At 40.9% G+C, this 19,822-nt stretch overlaps 2 protein-coding genes across 7 annotated transcripts in view; one reads left to right on the forward strand and one right to left on the reverse strand.

Moving 5' to 3' along the window:
- The window catches only part of LOC144027541 (antihemorrhagic factor cHLP-B-like), an 82,154-nt gene that overhangs the window by 59,278 nt on the left and 3,054 nt on the right, over window positions 1-19,822 (reverse strand). The gene's annotated exons all lie outside the window — the stretch shown is intronic.
- On the forward strand, window positions 346-19,493 carry trappc8 (trafficking protein particle complex subunit 8). 5 transcript variants are annotated; one of them, XM_077535145.1, is made up of 30 exons: window positions 346-694; window positions 2,169-2,459; window positions 3,334-3,417; window positions 4,236-4,325; window positions 4,583-4,757; window positions 5,635-5,788; window positions 6,199-6,292; window positions 6,599-6,804; window positions 7,335-7,450; window positions 7,548-7,698; window positions 8,935-9,035; window positions 9,235-9,340; window positions 9,430-9,561; window positions 10,303-10,527; window positions 10,934-11,039; window positions 11,110-11,316; window positions 12,167-12,330; window positions 12,432-12,506; window positions 12,617-12,722; window positions 12,804-12,964; window positions 13,819-14,240; window positions 14,559-14,721; window positions 14,829-14,925; window positions 16,088-16,156; window positions 16,242-16,315; window positions 16,433-16,642; window positions 17,533-17,634; window positions 17,701-17,840; window positions 17,926-18,015; window positions 18,842-19,493. In XM_077535145.1, the coding sequence occupies exons 1-30, from the start codon at window positions 538-540 to the stop codon at window positions 19,104-19,106; spliced, it is 4,533 nt and encodes a 1,510-aa protein (XP_077391271.1). In that variant the 5' UTR covers window positions 346-537; the 3' UTR covers window positions 19,107-19,493. The 5 variants fall into 5 exon arrangements, with proteins under 5 accessions (XP_077391271.1, XP_077391269.1, XP_077391270.1 ...); XM_077535143.1 differs by having other exon boundaries at window positions 12,617-12,964; XM_077535144.1 differs by having other exon boundaries at window positions 6,602-6,804; window positions 12,617-12,964.

Genomic DNA, 19,822 nt, shown 5'->3' on the forward strand with positions numbered 1-19,822 from the left:
CTCATAATGCAATTTCAGTTCATTTCAATGTGGAAAATTGATTTGATATAAAGTGTACCCCTGCATAGTCATGGTTTGGTTGAGTATTCGCAACTGTACTGGACACGTATTTGTGGATTATTATTATATTTCTTTATGGGGGGGTGGGGTATCCCGTTTTTCACTGAAAAAATGTTTTGTATTCGAAAGTGTGAAATGACTAAAAATGTAAAAACAAAACAAAACAAAAAAAACCATGAAAATTAATTTCATCGGGGTAGCTTTGTTATGACGTTTGTGTGTGTTTTTTGTTTTAATTCTTTTTGTTCAGGCACATTGCGGGACAGCTGCCGGGGGCCTTGTCACATGACCCGACAGTCCCACAAACCGGAAGGGAGCCGCTTAGCCAACAAGGCCGCCGCTCCTATCCGACCCGAGTCCTCCGCGGTTCTTTCTCCAGGATGTGACAGCTTTCCCCCCCTCGCCGCCGACTACCGACCGACGTCCACTCCCCCAGGCAGGCCTGCCCCATCGGCGCCTGCGTGACGCGGCCTCGTCATGGCGCAGTGCGCGCAGTCCGTCCAGGAGTTCGTCCAGGACTCGTTCGTGCCGATGGTGGCCGTGCTGTGCAGCGACGAGGCGGAGCGGCTCACCAGCAAAAACAAGCTCAACTTCGCCGAGCTGCTCAGGCCTTTTTGTCGGCTCACTTCCGAAGGTACGGAGCAGAATAAACCCCGGGTGACATTTGCTTCGCGTTGTTCTAGCACCGCGGCTAGCTCGGTGACTAAGCACCGGCGGCGGACCCCCACCCAGGCGCGGGACTTAGCGACACCTGCCCGGGTTTGGTGACACCTGAGCTGCGGAGACTTTGGCAGCAGTTAGCCGGCGTGCTAACACAGCAGGCCCGCGCTTTAAGTGTTGTCGGATTTTTTTTCTCTCCCTTTTCGAACTTGTCCATCGAGTTGAGGGTTCGAAGAGTTATTTCAAGCTTCGGTTAGGGTTTTAAATGAAGGTTTCGAGCAGGGCTGCACGATGTTGGAAAATCATGCGATAGGCGATATCGTTGCTAAATATAGTCATATCGATATTATTTTGCGATATTTAGCATGTACTTAAAGAAATGGCATTTATTATTATCTACTAGGGGTGTAACGATATCCAAACATCACGATACGATATTATCACGATTTCAAGGTCCCAATACGATAATTACCACGATATTGTGGGGAGGTTGGCGATAAAATAAGGTCACAATATTGTAAAAAACAAAAACAAAACAACAATATTGTGCCTTTGTACATTTGAGCAATTAAAAATATCTTTTTAAAATGTTATAAATATGTCAGGATCATGATGTAAACAAATGTCATGTTGTTATTGAAGAAGACTGGTTGGCTTTCAAAGTACTTTTTATTTATTTATTTTTTTTATAAATGGCTTCAAAACTGTTGAGGTTTCGAATAAAGATTGACTTTAGTTGAGGCTTTAAAACCAAGGTTAGTTTTATTATGTTTTAAAGGGGAATTCAATAAAAATGTCCACATTTGGTCATGTGACATCTTTTTTTTTTTCTTTTTCTCTTTATTCACTCAATATACAAAATAAGAAGATTGAATATAAACATTGTGTACCATTGCATACAATACAAACAATTAGAACATAAAAGACGCCAGGGAAGTTAAAACATACAAAAGCAAAACAAAATATAACTAAAAGAAAAAAAAGTGAGATAAAAAATATAAATAAATGCTAAAGTTTTTACAGCTTTCTGACACATACAACCAGACAATGGCAAAAAAAAACAACTCCTCATGGATTTAAAAAAAAAAAAAAAAATCAATAAAGGTCGGTTTCTTATGTGTAAATTTAGCCGTATGAATGTAAAACTTCGCTAGAATAAGAATAATTAGGTTTATCAAATAAAATTATGTGGAGACATTCTTATCAAATTCAGATACACTAAATAATACGTTTCCAAAATAAACATGGGTCATGTGACGTTCACATATTGAGCCGTGAGCGACTGTGATGTCATTTTTCAGTCGACAACAAGTTCCAAAATGTTTGACCTCCCCTTTAAGGACAGTTTAGTTTTTGCCCATGTGACCAATCCTCGGCTTACCACACCTATCGAAAATGGCTCGATGTGAGCTAATGCTAACGCTAACGCTAACGTTATTGCCATTCAGGACACCTGCGGGACCCCAACAACCAGCTCCAAGTGGTGAAGAACCTTCGCATCTGCGTGACCAAGGTGGTGCCGTCTGGCTCCGCCCCGCCGCCCTCGTCTGGCTCCGCCCCGCCGCCCTCGTCTGGCTCCGCCCCGCCGCCCTCGTCAGGCTCCGCCCCGCCCTCCTCCTCCGCCACCCTCAGCCCGGCCCAGCGCCGCCGCCTCAACCAGGTGGTGCTCTCCTGCCAGCCACAGGAGGGCGCCGTCTCCACCGCCGTGGCCGCGGGAGACTACGACCTCAGCTTCAACGGTAACTTTGGGACACGTTTTCGTACCGCTCGTTAGCCAGTCAATAATTTGCACTTTGATGGTTGGCACCAGCTCGCTTTCGGGGGGAAAAAAAGCCAAAGAAAAAGTGAGCGTGTGGGTTTCCGGTGACTGGATGGGAGATTTGGAGATGGCATTAGGGATTCAAATTGATTGTGAAGGTTTTGAAACAAATGTGAGGGTTTCAAATCATAATTTTGAGTTTTGGATGAGAGTTTCAAGGCAGGTAAAAGGATTCAGACAAGATTAAAGAAATAAATGATTAAGTAAATGTAATTTCTTAAGTGTGTGTGTGTGTGTGTATATATATATATATATATATAGATTATTTATTATATATATTTTATTTATTATATATATTTTATTTATTATATATTTATATTTATTTCTTATGTATTTGTTTAGTTATTATATATATATATATATATATATATATATATATATATATATATATATATATATATATATATATATATATAGAATTTTTTTTAAATTAATATTAAATAAATTATTAATTAGAAAAATCTTGACAATTATGTTCTATGCAGCCCCACAAATGTAAATATGGTCTTCTGTTTAATATTGCGTTAGTAAAATATGAGTTATGCAGCAAAATCCAGCAGTTTTTTTTTTTTTGACCAATATCAGTATGCGGCCATTTTGCCACTTGCTGTCACGTGAAAATGACATCACGGTTGCTCAGCTAACAACCAATCGCGGCCCAGCCTCGCAAAACCGGGCGAGCGGCGATTGGCCGTCGCCCGAGCGACTGTGATGTCGGGGATTGTGGTTTGTGTTTGTTGTTGCTATGGTGACGCTTTTCTTTTGGCCGCTTGTGTGCTTCCTCCACCTGTCAGATGACGCTCTTAAATGTAGCGCCCCCTGGTTCAGTTCGTGGAGAGACACGCTGACGGAGGTGCGCGCCTCCAAGCTCTTCTCAGGTATCCGTCCGTCCGTCCGTCCGTCCGCCGTGTGTGGCCACGTAGACGTTAGTGCTTTCCTTTCCTGGTGTTCCTGGTGCTTCCCGCTCTTCCTGCTCCCCGTCACCTCCTTGTAGATTCGAACCGCGTTCGATTTCACGCATGATCAGACTGTTTTTCTGATTGGTTGGTGAGTAGACCGTAGACCACATCTTCACAAACAAAATAAAAAACGATGGATCAGCATTTTGCTGCTTGGAGTTGCACACTTTTCACGATATCCAAGTTGTCAAGATCATCTTCTCCTGGGATCGCCTCAAGATCTTTTCTCAGATCACTTTTTCAAGATCACCTCTAAAAAACACTGGAGATTCTCTTCTGCGCAAGAATTTTCCACATCTTGATTTCCAAAAGGTCCGCCGCCACTTCCGAGATCCTCCTCAGGTCATATGCCCCTAAAATTGTTGCAAGATCCTCCTGGTCCACCAGATTTTTCCTAAGCGCAACTTTTCAAGATCTTCTAAGAGTAGGAGTGTGACGATGCATCGATATCGCGATAAATCGGGATACTTTGTCTTTAATCCTCACGAAGACGTCTTCTCCAGGACTTTTTTTTTTTTTTTTAATTAATTTATTTCTTTTTTTTTCCCTCCCCTCTTAAATGAATTCAGATCATCGCAATCATCTATGATTGAAATTCTTCCAAATATCTCCTCACACGAGCGTGTCACAGCAGGTGCGAGTCGTCGGAGGACATCAGCAAGCAAGCAAGCGTGTCGTTTTTCTCTGCTGTGCGTTGACTGTTGCCGCTTCTTTTTTTTTCCCCCTCGTCTGCCCAGCGACCACGCCGTGGTTCGAAGCCTACCGGGAGAACTTCCTTCAGTCCATGCCGGCCTCCGACCACGAGTTCCTCAACCACTATCTGGCCTGTATCCTTGTCAGTTGTCACCCGTGTTGCCTTTTGCCGCTGACCTGTATGTATGAGCGGATAGCCGCTAGCCTGTACGCGCCAGTGCAAGCCGTTGACGTCGCAGGGCGGCCATCTTGCTACTCCCACCTTGCCGGCAGACTACGGTATAAACTATACGGTACACGTACAGATGAGACATGCAGCTCGTAGGCGTCTAGATCAGTGCTTTTTGAACGCAGCACCGTTCTGAGTTCTTCCCTTGACTGGCCGGTCCAGGCTTGCTGGTGGTGTCGTCGGGCGAGACGGTGCCGGTGGAGCAGTTTGTGAAGCTGTCGCAGGAGCAGCACCGCATCCAGCACAGCGGCGACTACGCCAAGCCCAAGTGGTTCATCCCCAACACGCTCAAGTACTACGTGCTGCTGCACGACGTCGGGCAAGGCGACCAGCAACGGTAAACGGCCACGCGGGAGCGCCGATTCCATCGTCATGATTTTTTATTTTTTGGCTTCTCACCGTCAAACAAAATAATAACAAATAAAGACGCATGATTAATATGCTGAACAGTGAAGCGTTCAGGGCTGCTTGGTTATGGAAAAAATAATAATTACAATTATTTTGGCAATAATTAAAATCACAATTATTTATTTTTTGGCACTAAACAAGAATTTAAAAATATTACAAACAAATAGAAACACTGTATTGATGTAAGTTCCTTTTGAACCGAACAGAATTTATAATAATATATATTTATTTTTCTATTTAGTAGGACGATTATTTATTTTTCGTTACAAAACAAGAACATGTTTCAGCATTTAAAAATATTAAGACCAGTTTTAAAAAAATACAAAAATAGGAACACTATTTAAGTTCATTTTGGAGAAAACAAAATGTATCATAATATATATTTATAACAATATATATTTATTTATTTATGTTTGCAACAACTTGAAGTTGGAGTGCAGCATGTGCACTGTGCAGTAGGATGATCATTTATTTTTGTTTTTGGTACAAAGGAAAAAGTTTAAATAATAAAAAAATATATATTAGGACAAATAAAATTCTTTGAAACAATATCATTTTGCCAGTTCCTTTTGGATGAAACAAAATGTATGAAATTAGCTATTTTAAAATTTAAAAGTGCGAATGTATCAATTTAAAAAACTCAAAAATGAGTATTATTAATGATCTTTTTTTACTATTATGCTGATTTTGTAATTCTGGAGTGTAGTAATGGAAATCATAATAATAACAACAACAAATATAATAATAATAATACTAATAATATTTCCAAGGATTTGACATGCCGGTGCGGCCTGCGCTCGTTTCAGGGCGGAGACGGTGTACGAGGACATGAAGCAGCGGTACGGGCCTCAGGGCTGCTACCTGCTGAAGATCAACTCGCGCACGCTCCCCGCCGAGCAGAACGAGCAGATTCCCGACCCGTGGAGTCACTACCTGCACAGGAACGACTTGCAGAGCCAGGTCGGTCCGTCCGTCCGTCCGGCGCCGAAACGTGCGTCACCTGCACTTTCCAAATCTTTCTCAAGCGGTGGGTCATGGACAGGAAGTAAAAAATAAATGAATTCAAACAATACAAGTCGATACTCTGTATCCAAATTTTGTACAAAATACCATATGTGGGGTATTTTTATATAAGCCTCAAGGGCGAGGTGGCGCTGTATTTCTAATTGAATGTTGTCATAGAGATGCCTTCAGGCCTTGACTATAAACATAATACATGTCAAGTTTGGGATTTTTTTTGGGAGTAAATAGCAATTAATTGGTGAGTTTTTAAGCAAAGAACACAGGATGTTTTCCAGCCCCCAAAATGCACAAATTGCAAATATGCCAGGTAAACGCCAGCCTGTATTTCCCTTCGTGTGTTTTTGCAGGATCAGCTGGACGAAGATGTCGTTTCTGCCATCGGCTCGTCTGCTGATGAAAATGGCGTCATTGCAGCAGAGGATCCTCGTTCTGCCCAAACAGGTGTTTTTTTTTTTATTTCTTTTTTTTATTGTAAAATAACTAATTTAATACAAAATATATTGTTTGGTCAAAAAGAAACTTGCATAATTTATTTGTCTTTATATATATATATTTTTTATTTTTTTATTTATTTATGTATTTATTTATTATTTTTTTTTTTTTACGTTTAAACATTTTCTTGTTTTGCGCCAAAAAACAAATGATGGTCCAAATTGTGACTCCAACTATGACCACGTTAATCGTGATGAATATTTTCTTGATAATCGAGCGGTCCTACTTCAAACTCCAAATTTTCCGATGTTCCAGAAGATGGCCGTCTGGAAGCGGACTCGGTGAGCAGCACCGGGGACTCCAAAAAGGGCAGCGGGGAGGCGGAGTCTACGGCGGTGGGGGGTCACGGGGCGTGTCTGACCCTCGGTGACCACGACCACATCCGGCAGTTTGTGCAGGAGTTCACCTTCCGAGGCCTGCTGCCGCACATCGAGAAGAACATCAGGCAGCTCAACGACCAGGTGCTCGTTCAGTTCGACAACAGTTTTTTGTTTTTCCTCCCTTTTATTTCCCACAAGTTGACACATAAACCCCATATATTCAGAGACAGAGAAGGAGAAAAAAAGAAAATGAATAAATATTATATTTATATATTTTCTAACATTTTTCTAACAAGTTTTTTTTTCTTCCCTTTTTTTAAGAGACAATATACTTCATTTTAAATTTCTCACATTTTGTTAGAATTTTTTTTTGTTTTTTCTTCTTTCCTTTTTTTTTCTTAGACAATATTCTTCATTTTAAATTTTCATTTTAACATTTTGTTGGAATTCTTTATTTTTTTTCCTTTTTTTTTTCTCAGACAATATATATACTTCATTACAAATTTTGAACAAAATTTCTAATATTTTGTTCGAAATTTTTGAAAATGTTTTGTTCTTTCCTTTGTTTTCTTAGACAATATACTTCATTTTAAATAAAATTAGAAATGTTTAGAATTTTTTTAAATGTATTTTTGCCACTCGTGAACATGTCGCCGTCGTCCCTCTGGCAGCTGGTGTCCAGAAAAGGTTTGAGTCGCTCTCTGTTCACGGCCACCAAGAAGTGGTTCGGTGGCGGCAAAGCGCCCGAGAAGAGCGTCAGCGAGCCCAAGAGCGCCAGCAGCCTCCTGTATGTGAGCTCACACACTTGCTCGTAACGCGGCGAGGTTGAGTTTTGGATTATTGATTTGTTTTGGGACCCGTGTGACGGCGGAACGGAACGGCAGCTACCCGCCCGAGGCGCCGGAACTGCAGATCAGGAAGATGGCCGACTTGTGCTTCCTGGTGCAGCACTACGAACTGGCCTACAGCTGCTACCACACGGCTAAGAAGGACTTCCTGTCGGACCAGGCCATGCTTTACGCCGCCGGCGCCCTGGTGAGCGCACCCATCCGCTTCATAGGAACGTTTGGTGAGGGATAGCCAGCTAGCATGGCTCCGTTTTTGGCCTGCGCTTTTACAAATTCATTTGCCTTGATGGCCTTGGGTGATTTTTTTTTTTTATATTCCATTTTTTTTCCCCAGCCACTTCCGTCATTCAAAAGGTGTCCTTGAGTGCACTTCTTTCACTCGTAACATAACAGCGAGCAGGAAATAAGCTAATTTACAAAAGCACAATCACTGTTGCTCAAGTTAGTCAGAAAAGTCACTATTAAAAAAAATACATAAAAAAAAAGTTCAATGTTAATTCCTGCTAAGCAACAGACAACATGCAAAATCATTACTGTAGTAGCTTTTTCTTGTTTTTTTTTCCTTTTTTTTTTTTTTTTTAAATGTAGCTTTTTTTCAGTTTTTTTTTTTTTTTTTTTTAGCTTTTTAAGAAAGAGATGCAATCTTACTAAAATAAATTGTTTAAAAAGTTGCATGTTAATTTCTGCAAAGCAACAGACAGCAACATGCTAAATCATTTATTTCTGTAGTAGATTTTTTTTCTTTTAGTCAAAATTTTGTTTTCGTTTTTTTGTGTATTTATTTTGTTTTTTAAGAAAAAGATGCAATCGTACTAAAATAAATTGTATTAAAAAAAAGTTGCATGTTAATTCCTGCTGAGCAACAGACATGCAAAATCATTTCTGTAGTAGCTTTTTTTTCATTTAATTATTTTTATTTTTTTTTGTAGAAATGTAGTTGTTTTTCAGGGGGTTTTTTTTGTCAGTTTTTGTTTTGTTGTTGTTGTTTTTTAAGAATGATGCAAGCCTTACTGAAATAAATTGGAACATGCAAAATCATTTCTGTAGTAGATTTTTTTTTTTTTTTTTTTTTTAGTAAAGATGTATTTGTTTTTAAGATTTTTTTAAATTTATTTTTGTTGTTTTCTTTTAAGAAAAAGATGCAATCACACTAAAATAAATTGTTTAAAAAAATTGCATGTTAATTCCTGCTAAGCAACAGACATGCAAAATCATTTCTGTAGGTGCTTTTTTTTTTTTCCCTTAGTAAAAACGTAGTTTTTCAGTTTTCTTTTTTTCTTTTTTTTTTTTTCTTTTTTTTTTTTTTTTAGGAAAATGATGCAATCTTACTCAAATAAATTGTTTCACAGCCAGCCACCTTGGCCAGCCCTTCTTCACGTTGATATTCATACGTGACGGCATGTCTTCTTCATCTTTCATCTAGGAAATGGCCGCAGTTTCGGCGTTTCTGCAGGCCGGAGCCGCGCGACCGTACCCTGCACACTACATGGACACGGCCATCCAGACCTACAGAGACGTCTGCAGGTTTTGTGTTTTTTTTTTTTTTTTTTTTTTTTTTTTTTTTAAATGTCACAGTATGGGTGTAATAAATTAACAATCACCAAACGACATGCGTTCTTCCATATGTCCGTACATTAATACTAAAATAAATATTTCAAATCAACCCAGTTTGGCTGAGCATTTTTCTGCTTGAAATGTCAAATGTGCAATTGTTTTCTGCCAGGAACATGGTGCTGGCCGAGCGCTGCGCTCTCCTCAGCGCCGAGATTCTCAAGAGTCAGGGAAAATACTCGGAAGCCGCCACGCTGCTCATCAAGATGACCAGCGAGGTGAGAAATCCGGAAATCCCGAAATCCGGGACTTGACGGATGCTGAAAGACAATTTGCTTTGTTTTGCCTTCCCCGTTTCCTCATCCAGGACTCGGACCTGCGCAGCGCTCTGCTGCTGGAGCAGGCGGCTCACTGCTTCATTAACATGCGCACTCGCATGCTGCGCAAGTTTGCCTTCCACATGATCCTCGCCGGGCACCGCTTCAGCAAAGCGGCACAGGTGAGCCGACATCTTGTGACTCGCAACTCTTTCTATTATTATTTTGCATGACGGCTGGAATCACACGCACGTTATTCTGCACCATTCCCGTTGTTTTTCCATTTTAGTCCTCGTGCTTTTTTGACGCGCGACTATGTCCACATTTTTCAGCCGATTCTCACCATTCAAACGTCGACATATTCCAAAAATTCACGCTGCAACTGCTTCCATTTCTTTCAGTTCCAAAATTCACCTTTTTGTACCCTACTTTTCCCTATACATCCTTAATGCGAGATTCTACATTTCACATTTACTTCCACATTTTTCATCCAATTCACTTCGTTGCAACTGAAATATATTCCACCAATTCCCTCCAGGGGCTCTTCCCTTGATTCTCAACACCTTACTCTGTTCCCCAATTGATTCTTTACACCCTACCCCTTTTTTGATTTTTCTGCTGTAAATTCTCCATTTATTCACCGATTCTAACCATTCCAACTTTCAAATTTTCAGCTCTTTCCAGGTCATTGTGCATCATTCCATGCCATTCAATATCATTCCACCGTTTTCGTTCAGCTTGACAGCCTTCACACGCAATTTCTCCAGAAATTGCATTCTGTAGCTTCTAATGAAGGTGCTAACCCAAGAGTTCTTGTACAGGATGGGAAAATGTTTGGAATGTTGTCTCATTCTACTCACCCGCCATTAAACAGTGCAACGTGTGTTCAAATGTGATTTATTTCCGTATTTCATGTGGCTCAGAAGAGGCACGCGTTGCGCTGCTACTGCCAGGCCATGCAGGTGTACAAGGGCAGGTCGTGGTCGCTGGCCGAGGACCACATCAACTTCACCATCGGCCGCCAGTCCTTCACGCTGGGCCAGCCCGAGAAGGCCGTGCAGGCCTTCAAGCAGATCCTCACCAACGACAGTCGGCAGACGGCCGCGCAGCAAGGCGCCTTCCTCAGGGAGTACCTCTACGTTTACAAGGTGTGACGTCACATGCCACCCGGCGGTTTCATCTTCTTCCAGACAGATACAGAAAATGTTATTATGCCTTCCATTTCTGATTTGGCTTCTTTCATCAGTTTTGCAGCAATTAGCATTAGAATATAGCTAAGTTTCATCATTGTGAGGCAATTAACTTTTTCTCAACATGGCACTGGTTGATCTCTTATACTCTGCTGCCACCAGCTGGCCGTTTGTGTAATAACTACCACTTCTATAACCGTTCTTTGCAGTTGAGAGGCTGCATCAAAGCTTTCTGTGTGCGTATAAAAAACGTATAAATACGTCTTCGGGACACTTAACATTTAAAATAGAACATATTTATACGTTTTTGGCAGCAAATGAGTTACTAAAATCTTGTCGTACATCTGCGTAATATGTTTTTCAGACGGTCATCAGCCGGAGCGGCGTGCGTCTGCCTCACCTGCCGTTGCCGTGCATCCACAGCGCCGCCACCAGGGTCTATTTCGGACACGAGCGCCGTTTGGCCGAGGGTAACGTGCCGCTCGCTCGCTCGATCGATCTCGTTCAGGTTGTGATGCGGGACGACGTGGCGTTTGGCAGGTGAGAAGCAGGCCGCCACCCACGTGTCGCTGGACCAGGAGTACGACGCGGAGCAGGCGTCCATGTGGCGCAAGCTGGAGGAGCAGCTGGTGGCCGCCGCCAATCGGGGAGGAGGAGGCGGCGGCCTCCCGGCCAACTTCCAGCCCAGCCAGTGCTACCTCAACAGCCAGACGGACAACCTGCGCCACCCGCTGGCCGTCGTGGAAGGTACAACAGGGGCCACGTTGACCTCGGCAAACCCAAAAACTGAATCGGGCAACATCCAAAGCAATGTTTCCCCTAGGAAATCATGTCAATCCAATTTATCCGTTCTAGACACCCACCCAAAAGAATTAAGGAAAAATAACTAGCTTTACAAGGAGGGTAAACGGCTTTTTATATCGTGCTTTAATACACCATATGGTGCCCAAAGCGCTTTCGAGTGACAGCCATTTTCCTTTCAATTGAAATTCTATTTATTTAATTAATTTAATGTAATCACATTTTTAAAAATTAAATACAAAATGTTTAAATACAATTTATTAAGTAAACTTCAATTTAATTTAATTTATTTCAATGATTAAATCATATTAAATTATATATATGAGTAATATTTTCCTACTTTGCAATGCCTATATTTTAATTATTAAATTAAATTTAAATGTAACATTTATTTATTTCATTTCATTTAATCAAATTTAAATATATACATATATATTATTTAATTAATAATTACATTAAATCAAATAAAAAAAATAAACACATAATTAATGTAATCAAACTTTAAAAATTAAATACAAAATAATTAAATAAAATGAAATAATTGAAATTGAATTTAAATCATTAATAATATATATGAGTAATATTTTCCTACTTTGCAATGAGTATAGTTTAATCATTAAATGAATTAAATTTAAAATTTAATGAATTACATTAACTCAAATTAAAAAAAAATAATAATAAAAGATGAATTTAAATTGGAATTTACATATTAAAAGGTGGAGGTGGCTCGAACGCATTTTGTGAAAGGAGGGATTACGGCGTGCCTGACCTTCGGGCGGGGCGTGCTGCTTTGCAGAGCCGGTGGTGGTGGAGGTGACGTTCAGGAATCCTCTGAAAGTTCCTCTGGCGCTCTCCCACCTCTCGCTGCTCTGGAAGTTCACGCGCGACGACCACCACGCCGACGGCACGCGCGACGGCGGAGAGGAACTTGTCAGCAACCAGGACGCTTTGGAAGAGGAGGTCGCTACGCCACATCTTTGTTTTGTATCTTTATGCTTGTGTGTTTGTGTGTCGGTCTCTTTGACCGTGTTTTTTTTTGTTTTTTTGTTTTTTTTTTGCAGGCGACGCAGAGAGACGACCTGGTCACGACCGAGACCATCCTGGACTTCCACTTGGCTCCCGAGGAAACCAAAGCGGTGAGTGTGCGCTAGCCACTTAAAAACAAATCCAAATATCAAACTAAAAATCTCTAATCATGTTGAATGTTTGTCATTTTCATCTGTGTAATTTTCTTGAAATGCGACAGGCTCGCCTGAGGCTGCTGCCGCACCGGACGGGCTGCCTGAGCATCGTGGGCGTGGCCTACGACCTGGCGGCCGCCGCCGCGTCGGAGGCGTCGGACGACGACAACGGTAACGTGGGCGCGAGCGGCCCGGCGCGTTGGTTATCCGTCGCTCGCCCGACGACGACGCTCCTCTCCTCGCCTCGCGCAGGGCTGCGGAAGGCGGAGCCCGCCGTGGTGGTCGGCGGCAAGCAGGACCTGAAGATCCGAGGCCCGCGACTCAACCTCACCAAAGAGGACAAAATGTTTGTGCGCTACGGACCCGACCGGCGCTTGGAGCCCGTCATTATGCCGCCGATGCCCCTCATGGAGGTAACCGGGATATCGTCGTTTGGCAATTTTTCATTCGCGTTTTGTTTTTTGTTTTTAAATTAAGTTTGAATTCATTTTCATGGTGGCTCTGTTAGTTTTTATTAATTTCTTATTTAATAAATGCTTAGTTTTAGTTCAGTTTCATTATTAGTTTTACTTTTGTTTTTTTTGTTCTATTTCCAAAGCACCATGGGAGCGACATCATCTTTTGGTGCTTTTCTATTGGCTGTTGCTAGATGACGTCACTTCCGTGTGACGCACTTTCAAAGCGTCCTTATTCCAGCGGTTAATATTAAAATAAATCAACTTAAAATCATCCCCAAAGGCTCATGCATTAAATTAATTACCAAAGACTAAAACAAAGGACGTTTTTGCTATAATTATAGTTGGTTTTAGTTTGTTTTGTAAACAAAATGTAGCTTCAGTTAGTTTTCATTTTTTTTAAAGCATTTTCATTTTCATTTATTTTTTTATTTTTTATTTTTTGAGAGCTCAGAATTGTTCATTCGGCAGTCTTACCGATTCAACATATCATCGTCATCCTCATTTATTTATTTATTTATTTTACTTTTTTTTTTTTTTTTTTTTGTATTTATATTATTTATTTCGGGGGAGCTCAGAATTGTTCAAAATATCATTTGCTCTCACTTTTCTTTATTTTCAGTTTATTTGATTTTTTCTTTATTTAATTTTTTGTTTTATTTCTTTTATTTTAACACATTTTTTTTCAATTTTAATTTTAGTTTCTTTTTTTTCCCGGCTCGTTTTAGTTGACCAAAATAGCCTTGATTTGAAGATAAGTGAGGCAAAAGGAGCGTTGGACACGCCATCCATTGTGGTCCGTTTTTGGTCAGGTGTTCTTCCTGCAGTTCCCGACGGCGCTGCTGTGCGGCGAGATCCGCAAGGCCTACGTGGAGTTCTGCAACGTGAGCGGCGTGTCCCTGCGCGGCCTGCGCGTGGCCTCCACCCACCCCGACTTCTTCACCTTCGGCAGCTCGGCGGCGGCGGCCGGCACGCCGCTCAGCCCCGCCTCGGCCGAGAACTGCTCGGCCTACGAAACGCTGGCGGCCGAGCCGGACGCCCGCCGGACGCTGGTGGCGGCCGACGACTTTGGCCCGCCGTCGGACGTGGCGGACGTCCCCGTGGAGGGCGGCGGACTGCGGCCGGGACAGTCGGCGCAGCTTCCGCTCTGGCTGCGAGGACCCGACCGCGAAGGCGTTCACGAGATCAACTTCCTCTTCTACTACGAAAGCGCCGACAAAGGAAACAAGATCAGGTACGTTTCACACCACAATGTAAGTAGATGCATTTTTTTATATTTAGATATTTTTTCCAGATTTATTTAATATTTGTAAATATATGCAGGTTTTCCAAGTAAGTGATGCATTTTTTTTTTTATATTTATATATTTTTCCAGATTTATTTAATATTTGTAAATATATGCATGTTTTCCAAGTAACTGGCAGTCATTAATCACGTGTTAAAAAATTGAATGCACTAATTTTGACACCCCTAATTTATTGATTGAGTGATTGTATTTATTTTGATGTATGTATTATTTTTTTTTGTTGAACTGTTGTATTTCCCCGCTCAGCCATCGTGTGGTGCGTCACTCGGTGTTCATCTGCGCCAGCCGCTCTCTGAGCGTGCAGGCGTCGGCCCGCTCCAGCGCCGTGCCGCCTCCACGAGGGTCCGAGCGGGACGGCGATGGCGATGGCGGCGCGCTGGTCTTCATCGACGTGGAGAACATCAACACGGTGAGCGTGGCACCACGCGGGGTCACGCAGCCACACCCATCCGCTCATGTCTGTTTTGTTTTTTGTTGTTTTTGTCTTTTTTTTTGTTTTTTTTTGTCCTTGGGCAGAGCGAAGCGGGCGTGCGCGAGTTCCACATCGTCCAAGTTTCCAGCAGCAGTCCACGCTGGAGCCTCAGCAAGTGCATCAACCCGGACAAGGAGAAAGGTAATAATAATAATATAAATAAAATAATAATAAAATGAATAACAATAAAAAAAAATAAGTAATAAATACAAATAAAATAATAAAATATCAATAAATAATAAAAATAAGTAGTAATAAAAATAAATAGTTATAAATAATAAATAAAAATCAATAAATAATAATAAATAATAATAGTGCTAATAATAAATAAGAATAGAAATAAATAAATAAATTATTTAAAAAATATATTAAAAAATAATTCACAATATAATATAAAAGTAATAAATCTAAATATAATATTTGTAAATATAATGTGTGTGTATATGTATAAAATATAAATTAAAAAATAAATACAAATGAAAAATATATATTAATAATAATAATAATAATAAACATAAGCTCATGAGTCTTCTTCACCTGAAGACTTCCGTCCATTTCCCCGCCATCCTATTACTATTCTTTTTCAAATTTCTTTTTTTTTTCTTGAAAAATAATTACTTTTCGACTAAGAATAAGGCATTCTTTATTTTTTAAATTAATTTCTTTATTTTTTCTTTCCTTATTTTCTCTTTTTCTTTAGTTTTTCGTATTCTTTTATTTTCCAAATGTATTTGTTTTGTTGTTGTTGTTTTTTTAACCCAATCCCGTTTGTTTTTGTGTTTTCATACATTTTGAATGGCCATTATAAGGAAGCATCAATTATTTGCATATTGTCACCATCTGCCGTTGGGCTTGTATATTATGAAATATCACAAATATCCCCTCAAAATTGTCATTCCTAAAATAATTCCAACATATCTTGGAAAAAAAGCCCCACAAAATTCCCAGAAAAAAAAGAAAATGTTTTGACTCAGAAATGACATTTTTGGAATCTTACTCGTCCAGAAAACGAGGGAACAGTTCGCCGGTTAGCTGCCAACTGGCAAGCCCCGCCTTCTACGGCCACGCCCAGTCCCGGTTTGGAACGTGACTGACCCCAAGTGGTCGACAATAATACCTGCAACTCATCTTCACATTTTGGATATTAATTTGGATTTGATGACTCGGTGAAATCGATGCGCTCATCGGTAGAAATGACGATTGTGAAGTTATTGGGGAGCCGCAGCGTGTGTGTTTTTTCGCATGTTGGTCAGTTTTGAGTCTGTTTTTCACAATGTTTTTTTTTTTTTTTTTTTGCCTTCAGACTGCAAAGTGAGCAGCAGAGAGCGAGCCAAGCTTTGTTTCCGAGCCACGCCCTGCAAACCTCGGCAAGGTGCGCGCTTGCGGACGGACGGACGGACGTGGTCGACCGCGACGCGCTTCGGTCGCTGAGCCTTTCTCGTGTTTTGTGTTTGAAGTTCCGTCGGACGACGACGGCGGCGGCGGCGGCGAGATGTTCACTTTTGCCGACGTCAACCTGGGCAACGAGCGGGTACGTCTGCGTCTTTCCTCATACAAATGCAAACCGCCATTGACATGCTAATGAAATTAGCATCCAAGTTGGACCGCTACTTTGATTTCTTTTTTATTTTTGACATTTTTTTTGCAGATAGTCAGTTCGGCCACGCCGTGCGGCGACTTCTTCTTCCGATGCCGCCGGACGTCGGAGTCCCGACGAGCCGACTCGGGCTCGTCGGGGTCGTCGGGGTCGAGGACGCCGTCGGGAGGCGGGGACCCGAGCCCGGACGCCGCCGGGCACCCGCCGAACGCGCGTGACGAGTGCGAGCGGCTCGACCTCAACATCATCGTCATCTGGAAGGTCAAACTCGCGCATGACGCCTTCTTGTGGACCACCAAAACTGACAAACTCAATACATGACTCCATAAATGAATACATCAATGGCCACAAGTCCAAATAAAAACAGACACAAAAAAAAAAATCTAAAACGGACAAAATTCAAAATCAATAAATGACTAAAAGTTAAAGTAAAAACGGACACACAAAAAAAATTTAAACAGCCAAAATCCAAAATAAATAAATAAATAAATGGCTAAACTTCAAAATAAAACTGACACAAAAAAATATACAACAACGGCCAAAATTCAAAATAAATAAATAAATGACAAAAAGTTAAAGTAAAAAGAGAAATGTAAAAATATATAAAATTGCCAAAATTCTAAATAAATAAAATAAAATAATAAATGACAAAATAAATTAGACTAAAAGTCAAAATAAAAATGGAAATAAAAAATATATAAAACTGCTAAAATTTTAAATAAATAAAATAATAAATGACTAAAAGTCAAAATAAAAACGGACATAAAAAAAATCAACTGCCAAAATTCAAAATAAATATAAAATAAATATACTAATAAATGACTAAATAAATTAATAAATGACTAAAGTCAAAATAAATACGGAAATAAAAAAAAAATATATAAAACTGCCAAAATTCAAAGTAAATAAACTAAACTAACAAATGACTAAAAGTGAAAATAAAAATTGATATAAAAAGTATAATTCAAAAATGAAATACAAATATATTTCGTGGCCCGCCAAGTCATTGCTCAATAAAAGTCGTGAACATGACAATGACGCCGTTAACAGTGGCTGTATATGAACGACAAATAATACTTTGTGTCTGCGTATCGCGATCGATCGGGAGAGAAAGTGTCCCGATTTGTCGATATATGGATTTGCGTGCGCAGGCGTACGTGGTGGAGGACAACAAGCAGCTGATCCTGGAAGGTCAACTGCACGTGGCGCTGCAGACGCTCGGCGAGGAGGCCACCTCGCTGGCGCCCAAGCAGGTTGTGACCCCGCCCCTTTCGTCATCAGAAAACAACTTTATTGACACGCCAACGTTTTTGTGTCAGGACGCTGAGGAGATGGTTCTGCTCAAGTTCAAGTCGGATCCGCCCCCTCCGGCCACGCTGCCGCCGGCGCAACTCTCGCGACTCGTCAAGAGCAGCTTGCGCTACGCCGAGACGCACGCGCACGACTTCGCGCGCGACAGGTCGCACGCACCGACGCAAACGATGCGCACGAACGCGGTTGTGAACGTGCCATTTTCTTCTTTTTCTTCTTCTTTTTCTCCGCAGCGTTTGCGTGGTTCCGGTTGCTCTGGTTCTGTCCAACTGCTGCCGGAGCGACGTGGATGTCAGTGTTGACCTCAGGCACAAAACCAGCACGTGAGTTTGACGGCTGCGTATCCAATTTCCTCAATCCATTACATTTCGATTCAATTTTAGTTTTTTGGGGGGGGTTTTTCGATTCACGTCAAGTCTTTTTAAATATCAAGGACATGATTTAAAAAAAAAAAAAAACTCCACAAACATGGCATTTTGCAGAAAAAGGATGTTATGAAAATATTTTCAGAATTGTAATTCAATCATTGTAAATATAAATGAAAGAATTATAGGGTAAAGGGATATTAAAATAATCAATTCCTGGTTGTATGAATCGGTAAATCTCCAAAACAGCACAATATAAAAAAATAATAAAAAAATCAGCCTTTGAAATTCTATTTTTTTTATACATTTATGGGGGAAAAAAATCAATTCCTGGTTGTATGAATCGGTATCAGGTTTGAAAAGGAAAATTGATTCGATATCAATTCACAAGAGTTTATTTTGATTATTATTTATAAGAAAAAGATATTAAAATAATCGAGTCATGGTTGTATGAATCGGAATGAGGCTTGAAAAGGAAAATTGATTCGATATCAATCCACAATAGTTCTTTTTGACTGGATTTAAAAAATGGAAAAAATTCCGATTCGATTCTATTTTTTATAAATTTATGGGAAATGAGATTTTAAAATCGATTCCTGGTTTTATGAATCGTATCAGGTTTGAAAAGGAAAATTGAGAAAAAGTTTATTTTGACTCAATTTGAGATATTTTTGATTCAATTCTATTTTTATGAATTTATGGGAAAAAGAGATATTAAAATTGATTCCTGGTTTTAGGAATCGGTAATTCCCTGCTCACTTTTTCTTTTTTTCCCCCGTTTCAGTTCCGATTCGATGGAGTTTTCGCGCAGCTTCACGTGGGTGGGCCAGACCCGCTACCGCGTGACGCTCGGCCCCGGTCAGACGCGTCATCTCCAACTGCGCGCCTGCTTCCTCGGACCCGGCGTCTACAACATCGGCACGCACGCCGTGTGCGCCGCCGCGCTCGCCCCGCCCCACGACCGCCGGCGCGGCGACGGCGGCCAGCCGGAGGTCGCGCAGCAGCGCGCCGGACCGGCGCTCATCGTCATCACCGACAGCGGCCAGTGACAATCGCTGCAACAACAAAAAATGGCGACTTCCTGGATTGCTCATCAGGAACTTCTTTACTTTGCCGAAACTGCAAATGTGCGTGCGTGCATCAGAAGTCCGATGGGGTCGCATCCAGGTAGGGAGCGACGTCCTGCATTTGTTTTTGTTTGTTTTGTGTGACTGCAGCATGTCTTACGCGTTTGACGCTCCCAAACGAGCGTCCGCTCACGACATTCACGTGATGGACGCTCGTGTCCGAGCGCGGCAAACTCACAAAAGCAAAAGAAGAAGAAAGCGCTGACAGCAATCCAAGTTTTTGGCGCCACCTTGTGTGTTTCTGGTGTATTATATTCCATTTCTAACACATATCATGTACATAGAAAATAAACCTCAACTAATTCTCCATTGGTGGTGTCAACATTCCATTCTGGCTTTTTTTTTTTTTTCACAAATATATAAAAATAAAAAATATATGTATAAAATATAAAAAATATTAGCAAAAAACATATTTATGTTTTATTTATAAAAAAAAATATATATATTCAAAGCCTTTCAGCCACTGAACTGGTGATTAAATGCTTAATCAATATGCAAAACACCCCAGAAGCTCCGCCCATCTATCTTGTCTCTAGGCCAACGAAGCTGACCTTTTAACACCGTTGCTCTTTTATCACTTGGCCCGAAGCCACGACTTACTTGATCAACTCTCAATTCAGTCAATACGCATAAAAATG

The sequence above is a fragment of the Festucalex cinctus genome, chromosome 10, assembly GCF_051991245.1.
Source record: "Festucalex cinctus isolate MCC-2025b chromosome 10, RoL_Fcin_1.0, whole genome shotgun sequence".
NCBI lineage: Eukaryota > Metazoa > Chordata > Actinopteri > Syngnathiformes > Syngnathidae > Festucalex > Festucalex cinctus.